This window comes from Littorina saxatilis, linkage group LG11 (genome assembly GCF_037325665.1).
Source record: "Littorina saxatilis isolate snail1 linkage group LG11, US_GU_Lsax_2.0, whole genome shotgun sequence".
NCBI classification, from domain to species: domain Eukaryota; kingdom Metazoa; phylum Mollusca; class Gastropoda; order Littorinimorpha; family Littorinidae; genus Littorina; species Littorina saxatilis.
Genome location: NC_090255.1, coordinates 25,413,539 through 25,432,843, shown reverse-complemented (window position 1 = coordinate 25,432,843; position 19,305 = coordinate 25,413,539). Strand labels below are relative to the sequence as shown.

General features: G+C 41.5%; 2 protein-coding genes across 2 annotated transcripts in view; one reads left to right on the top strand and one right to left on the bottom strand.

Moving 5' to 3' along the window:
• The window catches only part of LOC138980106 (uncharacterized), a 41,650-nt gene extending 35,354 nt beyond the window's left edge, over positions 1-6,296 (bottom strand). Inside the window, exon 1 of the mRNA XM_070352915.1 lies at positions 5,973-6,296. Coding sequence (XP_070209016.1) covers positions 5,973-6,259 — 287 coding nt within the window. The 5' untranslated portion in view covers positions 6,260-6,296. The remainder of the gene's footprint in view (positions 1-5,972) is intronic.
• Positions 6,297-13,894: 7,598 nt separating this feature from the next.
• Positions 13,895-19,305, top strand: part of LOC138980104 (glutamate--cysteine ligase catalytic subunit-like) — a 36,975-nt gene continuing 31,564 nt past the window's right edge. The window contains exons 1-2 of the mRNA XM_070352913.1: positions 13,895-14,282; positions 17,256-17,365. Coding sequence (XP_070209014.1) covers positions 14,133-14,282; positions 17,256-17,365 — 260 coding nt within the window. The 5' untranslated portion in view covers positions 13,895-14,132. The remainder of the gene's footprint in view (positions 14,283-17,255; positions 17,366-19,305) is intronic.

Sequence of the window (19,305 nt, the reverse complement as noted above, 5' to 3'; positions counted from 1 at the left end):
GCAAGATTTCCTCTGTCAGATCATTCCTGACACTCCAAGCCACTGTTCAACTTGTCTCCTCTCTGATCCTGAGTCGACTTGACTACTGCAACTCATTGCTTGCCGGCCTCCCCACTGAAGAACTTGATCGCTTACAGAGAGTCCAGAACAGTGCTGCAAGGCTCATTCTGCAGAAGTCTAAGAAAGACCATGTCACTCCCCTACTTACCACCCTTCACTGGCTTCCTATGAAGTATAGAATCGAGTACAAGCTCGCTCTGTTAGGGTACCGCTGTTTTGAGAAATCACTTCCCCCATATTTGTCCCATTCCCTCAGTATCTACGAGCCATCCCGTTCTCTCAGATCCTCCTCTGAAAAACTCCTTCGCATCCCCAAAACCAGGACCAAGACCTTTGGCGAAAGAACCTTTAGGTACCAGATTCCGACCGTCTGGAACTCGCTTCCAAGTTCTATCCGTGATTCCAGCAGCCTTTCCTCCTTCAAAACCCAACTCAAAACATACCTGTTTCGTAAAGCCTTTGCTTAGCCTGAGTAGACTCTCCACAACTCTATTCTGTTTTGGAACTCTCTACCCTGTATGTGCTTTATGGTCTCTTTGTCAATGGTATCTTTGTGTGTGCGCGTGCGTGTGTGTGTGTGTGTGTGTGTGTGTGTGTGTGTGTGTGTGTGTGTGTGTGTGTGTGTACTTTTAACATTGTACGCTAAGTTTTGCTTAGTGCTTGGGTTCTTGGTGTTATGTCTCAGTTAAATGTATGCTTTGTATGCTTGTTGATTTGTGCTAGTTTATTCTATAATGAATTTGTAAAGCGCCTGGAGCCAATTGATGGGACTCGCGCTATAGAAAAGTTATTTATTATTATTATTATTAATTCAGTGGTGGGGAAACATATACAGTCCCTTACATCAAACAGAAACTTTCGGAGCATTTTGGAGACAGCATCATTTTTACAGAGATCAATGGAAAACCAAATGTCGTTACGTTTAGGACCACAGCACAGTCTATTTTGATGTCATTCTTTGAAACGCCAGAGGAAGAAGACACAAATGCTGAAAAAATGCGTCTTGTTAAAGCAGCTGCAGCCCTAATCAGAAACGACGTCAGATCAACAACAGCTTCGAAGGCCTTCTATCCAAGTCAAGAAGAACTGTCATCAAAAGAACAAAATGCAAATTTCGTACCAGAATCTCTGTGTTTATTGCTCAGCGTGCAACTTGGCTTCTTTCAATGCCAGCTTGTGCTGAGTACAACAGCGCCATGCAGGACTACTCTGAAACCGAGTACAGCACGAGTGAGCAGCACAAAGATATGTCATCAGCCAGGAAAGAGAAGGATGAACGCGATCTTGTCAAAATGCTGTCTTTCCTGGGCGCCAGGGATCCTTTCACACATGAGACTGGCCTCAAAAACATTGCGTCTGGCTCGCTTGCTCCTGAATCCGCCAATGCGCACAAAGCAAAGCAAGTTGGTATTCAAATACTTAGGGCAATGGAAGGCCAGGATGTCAGCAACTTCAGCTTCAAACGAAAAGCCCAGGCAGTGCCGCTGAATGCTCAAACTTCACGTTCTCCTCTTCAAGGTCATGACCAGGTTGATCCGCAGCTTCTTTTCCAACGACAGCTGCTGGTAACATGTTTGAGGATAAATGTGAGATTTTTCAATATGAGCTTGCTGCACACACTTCTGTCCTGTTTGAGTCACCCGAGTTGCTGCGACTAGCCAACAAATCTACACTAGCGGACGAAATCTGGAAACTCATGAAAGACGGCAATACCGGATGCTCGCATGACAGAGTCCAGGTCGTCATCGATGGAGGTGCCCTGCTTCAGAGAATACCTTGTGTACGGGGGTCGACGTATGGAGCAATCAATACGTCCGATACCTGTCCAAATTCTCCAAACCCATTGTTGTTTTTGATGGCTACGATTCAGGACCCTCTACAAAGGATACCATGCACTTGCGAAGATCAGCGGGAAAAATGTGCGCCGAAATACGTTTTTGTGTGGACATGCCACTCCATGTTCGGAAAGACCTGTTTCTTGTCAACCCCAAGAACAAGCAACGGTTCATTCACTTTCTCAGCGACGCTCTGGAGGCACATTCCATCAGAACATTGCATGCCAAGGCTGATGCAGATGTCCTCATTGCAACCACAGCTGTGAAATGTGCACAGGAAACAGTGACTGTCGTCGTTGGAGACGACACAGATCTGCTTGTCCTCCTGATCCACCATGCTGACAGTTCAGCCTTTGACATCTTCTTCCAGCCAGAACAGAGAAGTACGTCAAAGAAAGCGAGGGTATGGAACATCCTCCAGGCAAAGTACGCCCTCGGGAATGCCTGTGAGCGTTTACTATTTGTTCATGCTGTGACAGGCTGTGACACAACTTCACGCCCTTTCGGAATTGGGAAGTCTGCTGTCATGAAGAGGGTTTTGAAAGACGCCGAGTTCTGTCAGAAAGGAGATGTGTTTCACCAGTCATCTACAAGAAAAGCTGTTTTCAAAGCTGGAGAAGAAGTTATGGTCAGCATGTACAACGGAAAGGCAGGAGAAAAGCTGAACGACCTCAGATACCGCCTGTTTTGTTCTAAAGTGGCAACTGGAACTTCCTTTGTTCAAGTGCATACCCTTCCACCCACTGCTGATAGTACCCACTACCACAGTTTGCGGGTGTACCTGCAGGTGCAGCAGTGGATGGGGAGAGAAGACCTTGACCCACAGGAATGGGGATGGAAACTACAGAAGGACCACTACGTCCCACAGACAACAGATCTTCCACCTGCACCTCACAGATTGCTGCATATCATCAAATGCAATTGTAAAACCGACTGTGACAGCCGAAGATGCAACTGCAGAAAACATGGTTTGGAGTGCACCTCTAGCTGTGGGCAGTGTCATGGCCTTTGCTGCTCAAACTCAACCACTCCCATGGACCCACTTGGTGATGAGGACAACGAAGAAGAGGATAGTGAGAGAGATGGACAGTAAATGCGCGCTTCACCTGTTTTAACCTGTTTAAATGAGCATTGCCAGAAAAAAAGACACGGACAATTCAGTAGTTTGATTTCATGAAACAAAAATCAGTAGCAAGAGACTGTTAACTATACTCTGCTCAGGTAATCGATAACCAGAGGCAAGAGTTCGCAAAGGATTTAAATCAGATTTACTCAAGATGAAAAATAGTGTAATTACCATGCATTTCAACTTGACATGTTTTGTGCTCATTTGAGAGAACACCATTTTCTTCAGTGACTGGAGGATAAGTGGTTTAGCATTACCAGTTTTATTCGACACCAGGAATACATTCAGGGCTGTTTGTGAACTACACTGTGTTTGTGAAAAAAACTTTGTGTGACAATGTCCTCATTGCCTTAATCGGCGATGCTGGTCAGTGACTCTGCCGTGAATTTTTTTTGTTTTTTGATACGAACATTCCGATCCGGACGGACTGACGAACGCACGGACGGACAGAGGGAACATTTGATATTTATCGTGTAAGGTAAGGGACTTTTGATATAAATTACAACTATTCCTGTTTAAAAAATGAAAGCGTGACACTTACAGAAAAAATACCACTCAGCAAAATGTGTATAACTTGAGCTGAAGATTGCATAACACGTTTTCTTGTGTTACTCTTTTGTTTGAAAAGCCACTGTCCTCGAAACTTCACAAAGTAAAGATGTAACATAGTACTACACACTGTAAAAAAAATTGAAACTCTTAGAATTTGTATGAGGTCAAGCTACTTTATCGCGTAGGATGACCGGACTACAGTTCTAGTGTATAATGTTCACACACGATTAAAGTCTGGTTGAAAAAGTCAAGGTCACAGCAGGGTCGCGTTGAGGTCAAACATATACATTTTTCAATGAGGTTTTCTCATATGTTTTTGAAGCTAGGGCCTTGAAACTTGGCACACTTCTACGCAAGTTAAATTAAACCTCATCAAATTCCAAGGTCACAGTAAGGTTAAAGATCCTTTAAGGATATTTTCTAAAAAAAGGTGACCGCCTGGTTAATGTTTGTCAAATTTCAAGGTCACAGCAGTGCCATCTGGCTTAAACTTTGAAAAATTGTCAATTTCTTCAACTAGTTTTATAGTGTTTGAAGTCATTCACACATGATGAAAGTCTGGTTGATAAAATCAAACGTCAAGGTCGCAGCGGGGTCGCATTGAAGTCAGACACATACAATTGTCATTTTCACGAACGCCTTTTAAGCAACACCTTTGAAACTTCACACATTCCAAAGTTTTGATGTTGTTTGGTTATAATCAAAGTGTGGTCAATTTCCATGATTGAGAGCATTCAGAGGGGTCAAGTTGAGGTCACACAAAAAGTGATAATCTTTATAAGACTCACGTTTGCTGCTATTGCTCACTTGACATTGGTGAAAGTGCTTATTTTATAATTGTTGATCTTGATGTTTTGACCAATTAATATTACCAGGATCAACCATACCAGATTTCAAAGTCCAGAAGTTGTCAAACCTCAAACCTGTTGGAAGTTTCAAAGATTTAAGCATCAACAAATTTCTATTTGATTTGACCTTAAATAACAGATTTGACCTTAAATCTTAAAACAGATCAACCAGACTTTGGTTTTATATAAATTGAAGTTCAATACAATTTCCTTTTTTTTTACCCACACGAGACCCTGCTATGACCTTCACATTTCTCAAGGATCAACCTTGAATTCTCCATGTTGAACAATCATTAAGCAAAAGCGTTGTTTGAAGTTTGAAGGTTCTAGCTTCAAAAATCTCTGAAAAAATATGTTTCATCCGTTTTCTGAACCACATGTGACCCAGCCGTGACCTTGAAATCTGACAAGGGTCAACAAGACTTTTACCATGCATGGGGGCAATTAAACTCCAAATGTGTGTGAAGTTTCAAGGTTTCAACTTAAAAAACGTCTGAGAAAAATATACATTTTCCTTTTTGGACAATGTGTTGCACGCAAGACAACACGACAAACGCTCGTGTTATCATTCTTTTACTTTAAGGTCGACTTGCGTGCCCGCTCTTTCGCTAATCTCAATTAAAATTCATCTTGGAAGTTCAGTTTTATTACGCTTTTAATTAAGAAGATTAAACTAAGACAACAAATAGTTAGTTTTACCCATTAAACTCGATAAGGTAGTGACATTTTATGTTGAACGCAAGATGGTGTCGCACGCAAGATCTGAAAAGATGTTGACGACATAATTTCAACACTTGATAGCGCATTCGTGGTTCGTGATTTCTTCACAAATTTTGAACACAGAATGTGGCACGTGGTTCCGTAGATGACGTAGATCTTTGTACATGTAAATTTTGTTTTTAAAGGAAAATAACCGTTAATTACCGAACATTTTGTCGCACGCAAGATATGACGAAATTTTCAAATCGTTTTCAAAAATGCTGTTCAAAAGTTATGCAGTCTTTGCTGGATTACTTGAAAGACAGCAGTTTGATACACCGTTATCGCTTGACGTGTCGACATCAATTCCAGAGTTTTTGAAAAAGAAATTTAGTAAATATCTGCGATTGAAAAATGTATGCCGTGATGACGACACATCTTGCGTGCGACACCTTAAAATTCGGTTATCGAAAAAAAAAATTCTCTCGAGATTTAGATTTGACGTTTGGTCTCGTCTGTAAAGCGATGTTTCAGGCATTCAATCAAACTAAATGCAATTCATTTGTGCTTCTTGTTATTTTTCTGTGGCATATTCAAAACACGAGGTATCACGATGTCCGTTTTCAGATGGCCGGTTTTGGCGTTGGATTTGATTTTTAACAACGATAACTTCCAAACCTGTCAAGTCATACAAACGAAAATATGTCCACTATCTCTTCGCACATTCATCCACACACACACCAATTTTCAGCAGACACACGTTTTTAGAAACATTTTTATTGTAAAACAAAGTCGTCTTCTGTTCTGTGAGCACCTTTTGGCACTTAGTCATATACAGAAAAAGTCGCTCACCTGATAATGCTTTCCATGTGAATGTAGAACCAAAACCAAATGAATGAATTGATGAAAACCAGTATCCCCTCAAAGGTGATGAAATAGCACGTCTCTTCCTTGCCCCAAACAGACCCGGGTCTCACTATGACATCAATTTGGCTCGTGCCGTGGTAGACTCTTCGCTCGACGATGACGTCTGCGTACAAGATGCAGTTCTTCTGAAAATAATTGGTAATCTTGCCCATCAGAACACCACTGACCATTCCAATAGCTGCGATGATGGCTATCAGAGTCATCTGAATCATTTTAATGTGTCGTTGCACGATGGAGATTTTATTGTGGGAGGCCATCTTGCACTCTGAAGACTGAATCTTGACAAATGTCAACTCTTACGTCATCTTATGTGTGCTGTTGCGTGGGAAATATGACGTACTTCTGCACTTGCTCCGTCACTGCCTCTCCAGAGGAGAAACTTGAACTTTTAGTCTTCGAGTTCGAATTTGATGGTAATGCTTTGCTTATTCAATTGACAAGCATGTTTAATGTTTGTAATAAGTATATTTTTGAACTAAATATATGCTGCATTTTTTAAAATTTGAAATTGAGAAAATCTCATCGGTCGGATAAAAGATACACGGTTTGTGGAATCTGTAAATCCGACCTCGGTAGCGGGACATAGCGGAAAACGCTGTGGCAAAATCACAGTAAAATCTTACTTAGTCTCAGTTATGACCATCAAAGAGAACGCATAAACACTTCAGTATACCAGATACATTGTTATAATATACAACTCTAGATCATTTTGGATGAACGCTTGATTGATAAAGTAGAAGCAGCTAGCCACTGAGTCAGGCTTCCCAACAGGTGCGCATTTGTCTTGTTGACTGAGAAAATCGGCACAGACTGTGGCCGACCTTACGCGAGCATGCCATGGTAGAGCATGTTCTGGTCAGAGTAAGAATATACTCCCTAGTCGGATTTAGGACAACACACCTACCTTGAACATTTACCGATGTAAGGGCCGGGAAGGTCGCCTAATATGGACCACGTTTTGTTTCATGCGGATAACTAGTTGTTTTTTTGTGTAAAGAAGTTTCATTTTGTGCTTGGTAGATCTTCTCTCTTTAGTGAATCGTCAAGCCTAACTGATTACCATTCAGCAAAAATTCAAGTAAATAGAGAAACATTCACAACTGGTCCCTACTGTCAGTTAGGAGCCTGCCGGTGTGACGATTTCCTCTTTCGCCCGTGTTCATATTTCCCCCTCGATATATACTCAAGTTTGAAATGTTGTTTCCTGGTAAAATTAAGAAGTGAAATTATTTATGGACCAAAAGCATGTCAGTTTCTTGCATGTGAAGAAAATTGGTGGTGAAATTTAATAGATTTCACCCCCAAAATCGATTTCTTCGAAAACGTGTACCGAGTGGTTACGTCCCTTGAATAAGAAGGGAAACATTTTAGGATGAATCAAATTTCTAAGTTAAATGCAAACAAATTGGTTGGACAAATTTGGCCCATGAATGTAAGGTACACATAGTCGCTCATCAGTACTATCGAAGTTTTTTTGTTTTGTTCAGTGTGGAGTTTATACTAGATCAACGAGGCCGAGAATCGAAATATGACCACGGCGAAAGATGAAATCGTCACACCCGGCGCCTAATTTGGACTTGTCAAGAGGTCTTGGCGAATCACTGATTGTTAAAAGCCCACTGTACTCCAAAATAACTTGATTTGATACTTGTACATGTACCACCAATTAAAGAGCTTCCCCTACGGAAAGAGGGCGCACTCTCTTCTTGGCCGCTACTTGCGAAACTTGAAGCCAGCGGCGAGCCCCGCGTTATTGAAGGGTCGAGGACGACCCCGGCCTCTTCTTCACTGAATGGGGTGAGAGCGGTGAACATGTGTCGTTGTTTGCCGTTCTCATGAGATCAGTTACTTTTGTTTTGTTTCGTTTTTCCCTCCTAATTTGTGCATTTTCACAACAGGCTTTTCAGTTTCATCTGTCATACATGGGGAAAAAACGGAACAAAACACAGAAGTAACTTATAGCGTGAGAACGGTAGTGCACTAGGTTTGGAAAAAACACGACAGTAGCTTATCTCTTTCAACCCGTACGGGGCCCTTCAACATGTGACAGACTGACAAATCCACCGAACCCATTCGTTCTCCGAGAGAAGTTTTCCGGGAAAACATTTTCAGTGCCTCAGGGTCAGCTCAGGGTCAGTGTCATACATGTATGGCCGCCGGACGAAGCCATGTTAACGGAAGGGATATAAGACCGTTTTCAGTGGGTTTTTAACACTGCTAAAACCTGACTTTCTCGCAGTTGCTTTGTCTGCAATGCCTTAGAACTCTACAAATAGTTAAGTATTTCGCGTTTGTGTTGTAATTTGCAAGCAAACATCGTACATAATAAAGTTAATCGACTCAGTTTGGTACAATTTGTAAAAACGAGGGCATTACCTGATACCCCCTTTTCAATAATGGCCTTGGGGACTGTGACATGGGCCATCGTTGTTACCGTTCTCCCGAGATCAGTTCCTCGGCTTTTTGGAGAAACCGTGCTAGCGTATTTTTCAATTCATTTCAGTGTTATTAGTACGTCAGCTGTTCCCAGTTCGCGATCGGCCGTCATGTTTTTTTTTAACCCTTTGTTAAATTTGTTTATTACACCCCCGGTATAGGGGTGTGTATAGGTTTCAGTCGATGTGTTTGTTTGTTTGTGTGTTTGTTTGTTTGTATGTTTGTGTGTTTGTGTTCGCAAGTAGATCTCAATAATGAACGGACCGATCGTCACCAAACTTGGTGAACAGGTTCTATACATTCCTGAGACGGTCCTTACAAAAATTGGGACCAGTCAAACACACGGTTAGGGAGTTATTGGTGGATTTTGGTTTTTTGGGGGGATCAACTACAGCATAACTCTTCCTTATCTTCTCCATGTTTTCAGCGTTTACCTCCCTTCCTTCGTATGGTGCACTATAGTATGAGGGGGGCATCTTCGGATATTCCCGGCGTTCTGTTACTATTTTTAGAAGGTCACCGCAGTGTCCAGAACGTAAATTGGACCCGTAAATTATCCTCACTGTAAAAGTGCAAAGGTCGAATCAATTTATAGCCACGCGAAAAATACACTCTTATCTATCTCTATATATTTATACAATAGATATAGATATATATATACGGCTTCTCTGTGTGTGTGTGTGTTTGAGTGTGTCTGTAGAAAACACCTGTGTATTGCACAGTTCTGTTTGTGATGTGGTACCTAGGGCGTCGTCGACAAGTATGGGACTCGACATGATATGATCAGGAATGGCATTATGGCCCCTGAATCATGTTCGTGCTGTTCCCATTCCATGAGTCTGGAAGGGACCTAAGCTTGACAGGTCCATGGTTCGAAGCCGGCGTACAGTGCGCCACTCAAGCCGGGTATTCGGCTCTACTTGCTACCCGGCGAAGCGGCAGATACACCCAGGACAAAATCTGGTCGATGAGATATTTCAATACCTGCTCTCAGCGCGCAGCGCAAACCGATTTTTTTTCTTTTTCTTTTTTTCGGGATCTTTTGTTTTCTGTATGCGGTCAGTAGGTGTTACAGAAAGAGTTATATTGATTTGTCTTTTTCTCCGCCTGTCTCTTTGTCCACTCAATCAACTTATTTTAACCACACTTGTTAGCAGTGCCTTCTCAGTTGGTGGCAGTGAGAATGGTAAGGACGGGGGTGTTTTTCCTACCTCGGAGGAATTTCTTGTTTTTGTTTATTTTTATTCATGTGTAAAAGATTATGTTGCTAGGAATATCAAAATTAAATTATGGTCCTGGAATCTATTTTCTTTAATTTCTCTCCAACGTAACTTTTTACCTCTTTTTTGTGTTCTCATGATTGTTTGTTTGTTTGCTTGTTTGTTTGCTTGTTTTTCTGTATTATTTGTGTGTGTGCTGTTGTTGTTTGTTGTTTTCCCCCATTATTTTGATGCCTGTTGTAGTAGTAGTAGTAGTAGTAGTAGTAGTAGTAGAGTAGTAGTAGTTGTAGTTGTTGTTGTTGTTGTTGGTATGTTTACGAAATTGACTTGAAGAATTTTACAGAATGTTCATGTATTGGTCACGCCGAGGCTAGAAGCAGCATTTGTTGACAAAATGCAGTAATCACTGAAATGAACATGGGGAAAAAACCCAATTTCTTGTGCATCTGATATGTACAAAAATAAACAACAGTTCACCAGCACAAACCGACGCACCATTGCTTACACACTCTTCAATAAAACCATGACTCCTCGTTCGCACACGTGTCAAGTCGTTTTAATTCCCGTTCCTCCCTCGTCCCAAAAACAGCACAAGACCAAAATAAAATGTCCACACGACAAATACAATTATAATGTACAGTACATGTACATCATGCTCTATCCATGATATAATAGAACCGTACGAAGCAACACTTAGTTAATCGACATTTAAGTAACGATAGTGTATGTGAATGCGGCACTGGTGCAGAAACAGTTGACCATTATTTCTTTGAATGCCCAACTTATTTGCAAGAACGCCAGAATACCATTTATAGCCTTCAGATTCTTTTTTTTTGATACTGTTATATCAGTCATTAGAAGGGGATATGAATGCAAGTCATGCAGCTTGAAAACATTAATATATTCAAAACCGTTCAGGAATTTGTGAGACGGGTTTGGACAAAATTAGACAAACACAGAATCCCCTCCCCCCGGTCTGAATACATGTCCTTTAATCCGTTTTCCTTGGGCGGTTATTATTCTTTACGCATACTCTGGTTACGTGTATATGTGTGTTAACTTTTAAAATATCTTTTCCCTTCTCTGTTGTTGGTGTTGTGTTTTTTCCCCTTCTAAATTTGGGTGACATCTTGTGTTCAACTGACTGACTGTTTTTGCACATTGTGTAAGTACTTGACTGTCTGCCACGTTCCTATCTATGATTGTAAGTTTGTGTTGAAGACACCGCCACAAGGTGTGGGCTTGTTGTTGTTTTCACTTCATGTCAATGTAAACTCTAGGAACATATGTAATACATGAATAAAACATTGTTTTAAACCAACTGTACGGCGAAGCACATTCTTCGATCATCTATCAAATTCTACCTGCGCTGAGTCAGTCACAGATCTGCTTACATAGATCTGCCAACAATCTCAACCCGTGCCGTACCTAACAGCACATAATAGCGTCAATACAACCAATCACAATGTCCAGAATAGAATTGTATCTCATTGGTCAAACGCATCACAATCGCACAGCCAATGGCTGATCCAAATCTCTCCTTTAACCACAGGTACCACTGTATATACAGTAATACCGCCGTTTTAAATATTCTGCAACACATGTAGTAAGTTTTGTAACCCAAATACAATATGATGCACTCCGTACATAACCGTTTCTTTTGTTGTTACACAGCTTCGACCCCTGTTGATTGTAATCAACCAATTTCAAGTTCTTGTATCATTGTTACGGCTTGACCGACTAAAAGGGAGCGAAGCGACCTTGACGAATGAGCGAAGCGGCCGAGAATCTATATTGGTCAAAATAAGCTAGCCAAACGGGGCTATCTCAGATTAGAAATTGCTCAATCTGTCTTTTTTTCTCTTCCTTTTTTTTGGAAGAAGCCATTTGAACTTTTTATGTTACCATTTTCTGGCATGAAAATTACATCTCAATTTGAAATTCCACCGTGCTTAACAGCTTTGCCACCAGAACTTGAACATATTAATTGTCCCCAATGAGCCCCCCCCCCTCCACCCCTTGTTTGGCCCTGCTTACTATATAACTATATCGAAAGAACTGTTTTATTGTTTTTAAAAGGTAAAACACTTGCCGAATGTTAAAACTATGATGTCATGTTAAAATTGCAGTACAATCATTTGCATAATAATCTGCTCTGTAGTCGTACAGCTCAGTTTCTGATGATTCGATACTGATCTACCCGAGACTGAAATGTTGTTTCCTGGTCAAATTTAAAAAAATACACTTATTTAAAGGAGAAAGGCATGGCAGTTTCTTGCAAGCGAAGGAAATTGGTGGTGAAATTTCAGATTTCACCCCAAAATCGATTTCTTCGAAAACGTGCACCGAGTGGTAAGGCTTACGTTACGTTCCTAGAATCAGAATTTTAAATAAAAACTCAGTTGGTTGAACGAATTTGTTCCTATAAATGTAAAGTACCTAAGCTCGATCATCCGTACTACTACTACTACTAATAATACGAGAATTTATAACGCGCACAATGTCATAGTCTCACCACAAGGCGACTCAAGGCGCACTCATACACAATCTTTCGCATTAACAACTCAAGCATACTCATATACACTTACGCATAAATTGCATGAAGATGACAAGGCAACAACACAAACAGAGACACGGCACTCAAAAGTAAGCATGAAAAAGAAAAGAAAATTTTAAACAATAATTATGTACATGGCTATATCATGTTTTACCGAACTGATCTGATCAGTTAGGCTTGCGGGTGATGAGATGGGTGAGGGGGGGGGGGGGGGGGTAGCGGGGCTCTGTAGATTCTGTAGTCTGAGGATTATTTAGGGAAAAGAAAAAGGCTTTTTACAATCAGGGATTCGCCAAGCCAAAATTAGGCGCATGACAGTATGGACCAGTTGTGAATGTTTCTGTATTTACTTGAATTTTTGCTGAATGGTAATCAATTAGGCTTGACGATTTACTATGGCGGAAGGGCCGGTGTAACACGAGAAAATTACTCCCACGAGATTTTTACTCCGGAGTAAAAATTTCGTACGAAAATGTTACTCCCTTCACGAAAAAAGTACTCCCCCATTACACGAGAAAATTACTCCCCACGACAGGTGAATTCCGAGTAAACATTTCGTACGAAAATGTTACTCCCCTGACGAAAAAATAACGAACAAATTACTTCACCCTAACACGAGCAATTTAACTTCCCATGCCAGTACGTGTACGAAATGTTTACTCCCTTGTCCCCTGTAATTAGTCTTGGTGGTGGAAGGGGTGGAGGGAGGGTAGCGCGACATTCGTTTGCAAGTTCAAGTTCAAGTTTTATTAGTCCATAACCCATGGGGGCATTTTGAACAATAAATACAATCAATACAATCATGTATATGCTAATATAGTAAATAAAAAATAAAAAAATAAAAAAAATTATGAAAATCTGTTACAAATTCTATTAATAAAGTCCAAAATATTCTTTAGCAATTTCTTTTTCTTAGTAGCAAACAACTTTTTAAATTTGCGCGAGATCACTATTGGCATTATCCCTTCGCGGCCCGCATCCCATTTTTGCGTACGAGGTAAAAAAAAAAAAAAATGGGGAGTAAAAATGTCGTGGAGGGAGTAATTTTTTCGTGCCTTGGGGAGTTCTTTTCTCGTACGAAAGGTGTACTCGGAGTAAGAATTTCGTACGAAATTTTTTACTCCGGTTCGTGTTACACCTGTGTAGGCCTTTCAGAGTAAGTGTGGAGTTTATACAACTGATATCAACGAGGCCGCAGTGGAAATCTGAACGCACTGACCGGGCCGCCACAAAAGGCACACTTTCCTGCAACCCCAGTTAGGAATGAACAGCTAGGTTGCTGGTACACTGCTATCCAAGTGATAAAATTGAGTTTAACAAAACTGAATAGCTGTTGCAAGTCAAAGGGAAATAGGCATGTCTTTCAGAAACTGATACATGTCACTTTCTCAGTTTGGTACTGTTTAGAAACTGATCAAATAATATGTTTCTTGCTATGACACGACACTTTTTGTTCTTCTTTGAAATATGTCAGCACGTACTATCCTTGTTGACTTATAAAAAGGCTTTCCCTTCTTGTATGTATGTGGGCTTATAATTATGAGAAAAATTAAAGGTAGGATTCTTGGCCGAAGTGAAAGTGCTGAATCATGTTGATATTTATCAGTGTTTGCGCATGCGCACTGGTATATCAACAATAGTGACAAGGCGTTATTTGCGCTCTCAGGGGCAACGTTTCCACTTATAGCTCAGTGCAGTGAGGGATAAAAGATTTGGTTGTGCGCTCTCAACCTCACTTCAACCTTGTGGACGACTATTTAACCCATGTTCTGCTTATGCTGTGCTCATTCCCATTTGGTTTGTCGCCATTTGCAGACGAGACCAAGCAGACGCCACTTTCTCACAGTCTAAGTTAGCTTATCGGACGACAACATGGGCCTTCTGACGGAAGGATCGCCGCTTTCTTGGGAAGACACGAAGAAATATGCCGATCATGTCAGAAAACATGGCATTCAACAGTTCTTGAACTTGTACCACAAACGCCAAGGCAGGACAAAAGATGTTTTGTACTGGGGCGATGAGGTAAGTGCTACGAGTGTATTACTATCACCATCAGGCCCCGAACACGTGAACAGAACAGAAGAGGAATTGAGAGAAGCCATTGCTCAAAACATGGTATTGGCGATTTTGTAATTCGTTTACTGTGTGAGACTCTGTCAATTTTGGTTTTCGGAATTTGGCGTGATTTATTTTTGCAGTTAGTGAGACTGTGATAGCACTTATGATAAGTATTTTGATCCACAATTCACGCCATTCAGCGCTTGTCTCCCTTGATGACATTTCAGCCAACAAGGGTCAAGAAGTGGAACAGAAAGCGAAACTAAAGTCGAATCAATAGCCGGAGGCGGCGGGTGCTTGTTTGCTTGTTGACGGTTATTCCAGACCTAAATTTTAAAGGGAATTGATTACATTTATGCAGCAAAGAGTGTGTTCCGTAACTAACGGATTATTCACAAGAATTCCTGACCCCTCAACGTGCTGGCCGCATGATTCGACCCAGAAGACAAACAGCAGACTACGTTGGTAGCAACCCCATGGACAATTACATAAAAAACAACAACAGTTGTTTCGCTGTACCACGCTGCAACACCGAACAATACAGACAGTCGTTCTTCCCACGATCCACAATAGAGTGGAATCACCTGGACAACACAGTTGTCCACTCAGTCTCTACTGAGGCATTCAAGTCGGCGCTAACAACCAGCCGCCGCTAGACGACGTCGCTGCGCACACCCACCCGTCGCGCCAAAGCCAGCAATCTGGATGCTAGCGACGTACCCTACAGATACAGAGATACAGAATGAAAGTGGAACTGGAAGGGGTCTGATAATAAACTGGATCAGATCGTTACTCCCCCTTAGGGTTAGGGTTAGGGTTAGTAACAAGCCCAGGGAGTAACGATACGGGGGAGTAACGAGATGCTCCCATAATAGACAAGGTGAGAATGGATGCTTTTGAGTGATCGCCTTGCTTATACGTATACATACATACATACACACATACAATATAGAGGTTACAACACGAGTGGGTTTTTCTATGGCTTGTATTTCAGTCAAGACCCAGCGAGTGAGTCCCTTTGATATTCCCGCTGGGTCTTGACTGAAATACAAGCCATATACAAAATCACGAGTGTTGTTACCTGTATATCCCATGAAGATCTAAAAGACAAAGTGTGACGGAAACATCGAGCTTTAGTTGTCTGTTCAGATGAGGCACCTCTGCACATACCTTATTCTAAAGGCACGTCTGTTGATCTATGTCAAGTTGGTGCATAATGGTGGCTTGGTTGTCCCAGTCAGTTGAAAGCCTCTAGCTTACACGGATTTGACTGAATACCTAGTGGTTACACACGCATCTCCTGCGATCTTGGACACCTTCACCGTCTATAGGGCCTACTGAACCGCAGAAGAGCTAGAAATACTCGCAAAATGCATTAAACAGCTTGTCCAGAGAACAGTCGTAGTCGATGAGGTACCGATAAGGGCGTGTGTACCGGGCACGATGTAACTTCACATGAGCATAGCCTGAACATAGCAGTGCTGGTCGGACGGACTGGGTTTTTAACGATTGCTAGTTTGACTTCTGTTTTAGTTGAGAGCACGAGCACACACACTCAAACACATACGGCTTGTCATGTTGATCACAAGAGAGAAATAGAACAGCGAATAGAAGGAAACATAACAGATTACATCCCCAGAATATGACGCGATGGACGACAGACGTCATGAAATTTATGACGCTGTGATGATAGTCTCGGCAAGTCGAGACTAAAACTCAGACATAGCACTGAACGCAAGTTCTCAAAAGCGTGGTAACCCCATGCACATCTGGTCGACAGGTACATGTGCATTTTGGAATGTCAAGGACGACAGAAAATAGTTTTTCTGTAGCATAGTGTTTATATGTTTTTCTGCAGCATTATTGCGATTAACTTTTTCTTCAGAATAATCTGTGACTCTTTTTCTCTAGAAAAAACCAACGTTCTTGTAAAGTAGCGTTTGAACCCGTCTCCCCCCTCTAACATTATTATATATGGTGTGTGTGTGTGTGTGTGTGTGACAGTGTTTTAACTTGATGTGTTTGTCACTGTGTGTGACATTGTGTAAGTCACAGTGTGTAGGTGTGCATTTGTGTGTGTCAGTATAATGTGTGCGCGATGGTGTGTGTGCCGTTGTGAAGGGTGGGGGATAAGCGTGTGCACACTATCAATTCTTTGATATCCCAACCCCATCTCAGGCCAGTAGGACACTCAACAGGTGAGCCGAAGACACGGCCATACGCAACACGGCACTGCATGCTTATCAGCGAGTACACACTGACGCGTGTCGGCCCACTGAAGCGTGGGTCAGCGAACAAAGGAATCTCGGCTTAGGCGAAGCTGGTGGTTGTACGGTAGCGCATCCGTGCTGTCCTAAATTAGTGGGAATCTCACGTCTCCAATATTATAATGAGCAAGTACAAAATGCTGCAGAAAAACATCACCGTTTTACTGCAGCATTCTTGATTTTTATTTTACTGCAGTAAAATGTTTTTCTGCAGAAAAAAAACAATGCTTCAGTGGATGATGACATTATTCAGAAATGCTGGAGAGAAAAATGGTTTTTCTCCAACATTTCTGTTTTTTTGCAGAATAACTGAATAAAGTCTAGTTTGGGTCACTGCCACTGCCAGTGGAAAGCTAGGAGCAACAGAGTCACGCTACCCAGGGGTATGCATTGCACTGACCGAGGTCTTTGACGTGCCACAGTACGTGGTAACATGAGGGTGGAACATGGATACTGTCTGTGGGTCTGCACATGATTAAGTTGACCCGTGTCTGTCCCGGACCTGATTGGAACCTGTAGCTGCTAATCACAAGTCCCACACGTCGGAGGTCTTCTGACAGAACAGTTTGTTTGTAGCTATAGGACCCTGTTTATAGACCCATGTACATATTTTCACTGTCCATGCAGGTCCAACTGTCCACTCTAGTAATTTGCCATGTTCCGTGTGCAGGTGGAGTACCAGCTTGTGAAGTTTGATCACGCCAATCGCCGAGTTCACCTCGCTCTCAGCACTCAAGATGTTTTGAAGAAACTGAAAGAGAATGCAGAAAAGTCTGACCAGTAAGTGTGCCAGGGAAAAAGGCAAAGAAAGTGTGAAGAGAGATCTATATGATATGTATTGGTTAGTTGCAATGCGTACATATGTCACTTGTAGTACTTTACAGTGGAACTGCCCTTTTAAAAAAGACCTAACAAAATCTGATAGCATTTTTAAAATTGGGTCATAAAAAGGAGGGAGTCTTATTCTTAAAATGGGGGTAAATTTACAGAGGTTATGAACAGAACATTTGAGAAAAACACTAAAACAGGGTCTTAAAACGGGGGTTCCACTGTTCACAAAGTAATGGTAGGACAGGATTCTAGATCCTTTAAGCTTTGATTTTGATTTTTTGATACGTCCCTTCATTATACATGAATCTGTGTGATTGAATTATCTTGTCATTGATATTTTGCATGATCGTAACCAATGCTGATCATAATCATAACTGTTTGTGCATTGTGTGTCTGTGTCAGTGTGACTGTTTACAGAATGCAGAATCTTTCATTGCCTAAGGTTGGGAATTTGTTATGACCTTGCGGTTAAGAAACATTCAATCCAGCCATGTACACCAACACACACATCATTTATACAAACTGATCAACAACATCAATTTAAAAACAACACTGGACAGCATTTAAAAAGTAAATTCACTGAAACTAGCAGCATACATTCAAAGCTTCCTTACCTCAAGTCACGCACACACATGCAAACACTCGCATACATCGCATTGCAGCCGCTGGTAAAAATAAAAGATAACAAATTAAAACATGAAATACTGTATACAATAAGATCTGATGGTCAGAGAATTATATCACACACACACATTATACACACACCTACATACATACACACACCTTTTTGTAAATAAGTATCACAGAACTGAGCACAATATGGAAGTTAAAGTAGATTAAGAGTTTGTGCATGTCTGAGAGGGAGAGAGAATTTGGTGAGCTGAAAAGTGGTTACAAAGTACAGCATTAGCTTTCCCACCAAAGATAAAGAATAGACAACTGACAAGAGAAAACCTCCAAAGTCAAATAACTTAGGAGGTAAGGTAAAGAGGATGATATCGCCTTTAACTATTGTACAGGTATTGTTGTAGATGTACTGAATTGAACTGAACTTTATTTTACAAGGATAAAGATTTAAGGCTAGGCCTTTTCTGACAATCTGTCCCTGAGACGTATATAAACACACAATAAAAAAAACAACTACAAAATAGGATAGAACAAGAAAGAGGATGATGATGATTATGATGATGATGATGATGTATGAAGAGCATAATACAGTGGAACCCCCCCCCCCCTTTTAAGACCTTCACAAATCTGAGAAAATCAGGTCTTAAAAAGGAAGGAGTCTTAGAAAGGAGGGAGTCTTAAAATGGGGGTAAGTGTACAGAGGTTATGAACACACCGGCACGGTTGGCCTAGTGGTAAGGTGTCCGCCCCGTGATCGGGAGGTCGTGGGTTTGAACCCCGGCCGGGTCATACCTAAGACTTTAAAATTGGCAATCTAGTGGCTGCTCCGCCTGGCGTCTGGCATTATGGGGTTAGTGCTAGGACTGGTTGGTCCGGTGTCAGAATAATGTGACTGGGTGAGACCTGAAGCCTGTGCTGCGACTTCTGTCTTGTGTGTGGCGCACGTTATATGTCAAAGCAGCACCGCCCTGATATGGTCCTTCGTGGTCGGCTGGGCGTTAAGCAAACAAACAAACAAAAGAGGTTATGAACAAGTCTGAGAAAACAAGGTCTTAAAAGGAAGGAAGTCTTAAAAGGGGGGTTTCACTGTATAAATAGAGAATACTACATGGCTTAATTGCTGTGTCACCGCCCTGATATGGCCCTTCGTGGTCGGCTGGGCGTTAAGCAAACAAACAAACAAAAAATTGCTGTGTCGTACCAGATTTACACGAGTTGTTTTTTAAAATATTGAACTGCGAGCGAAAGCGAGCTGTTCACTA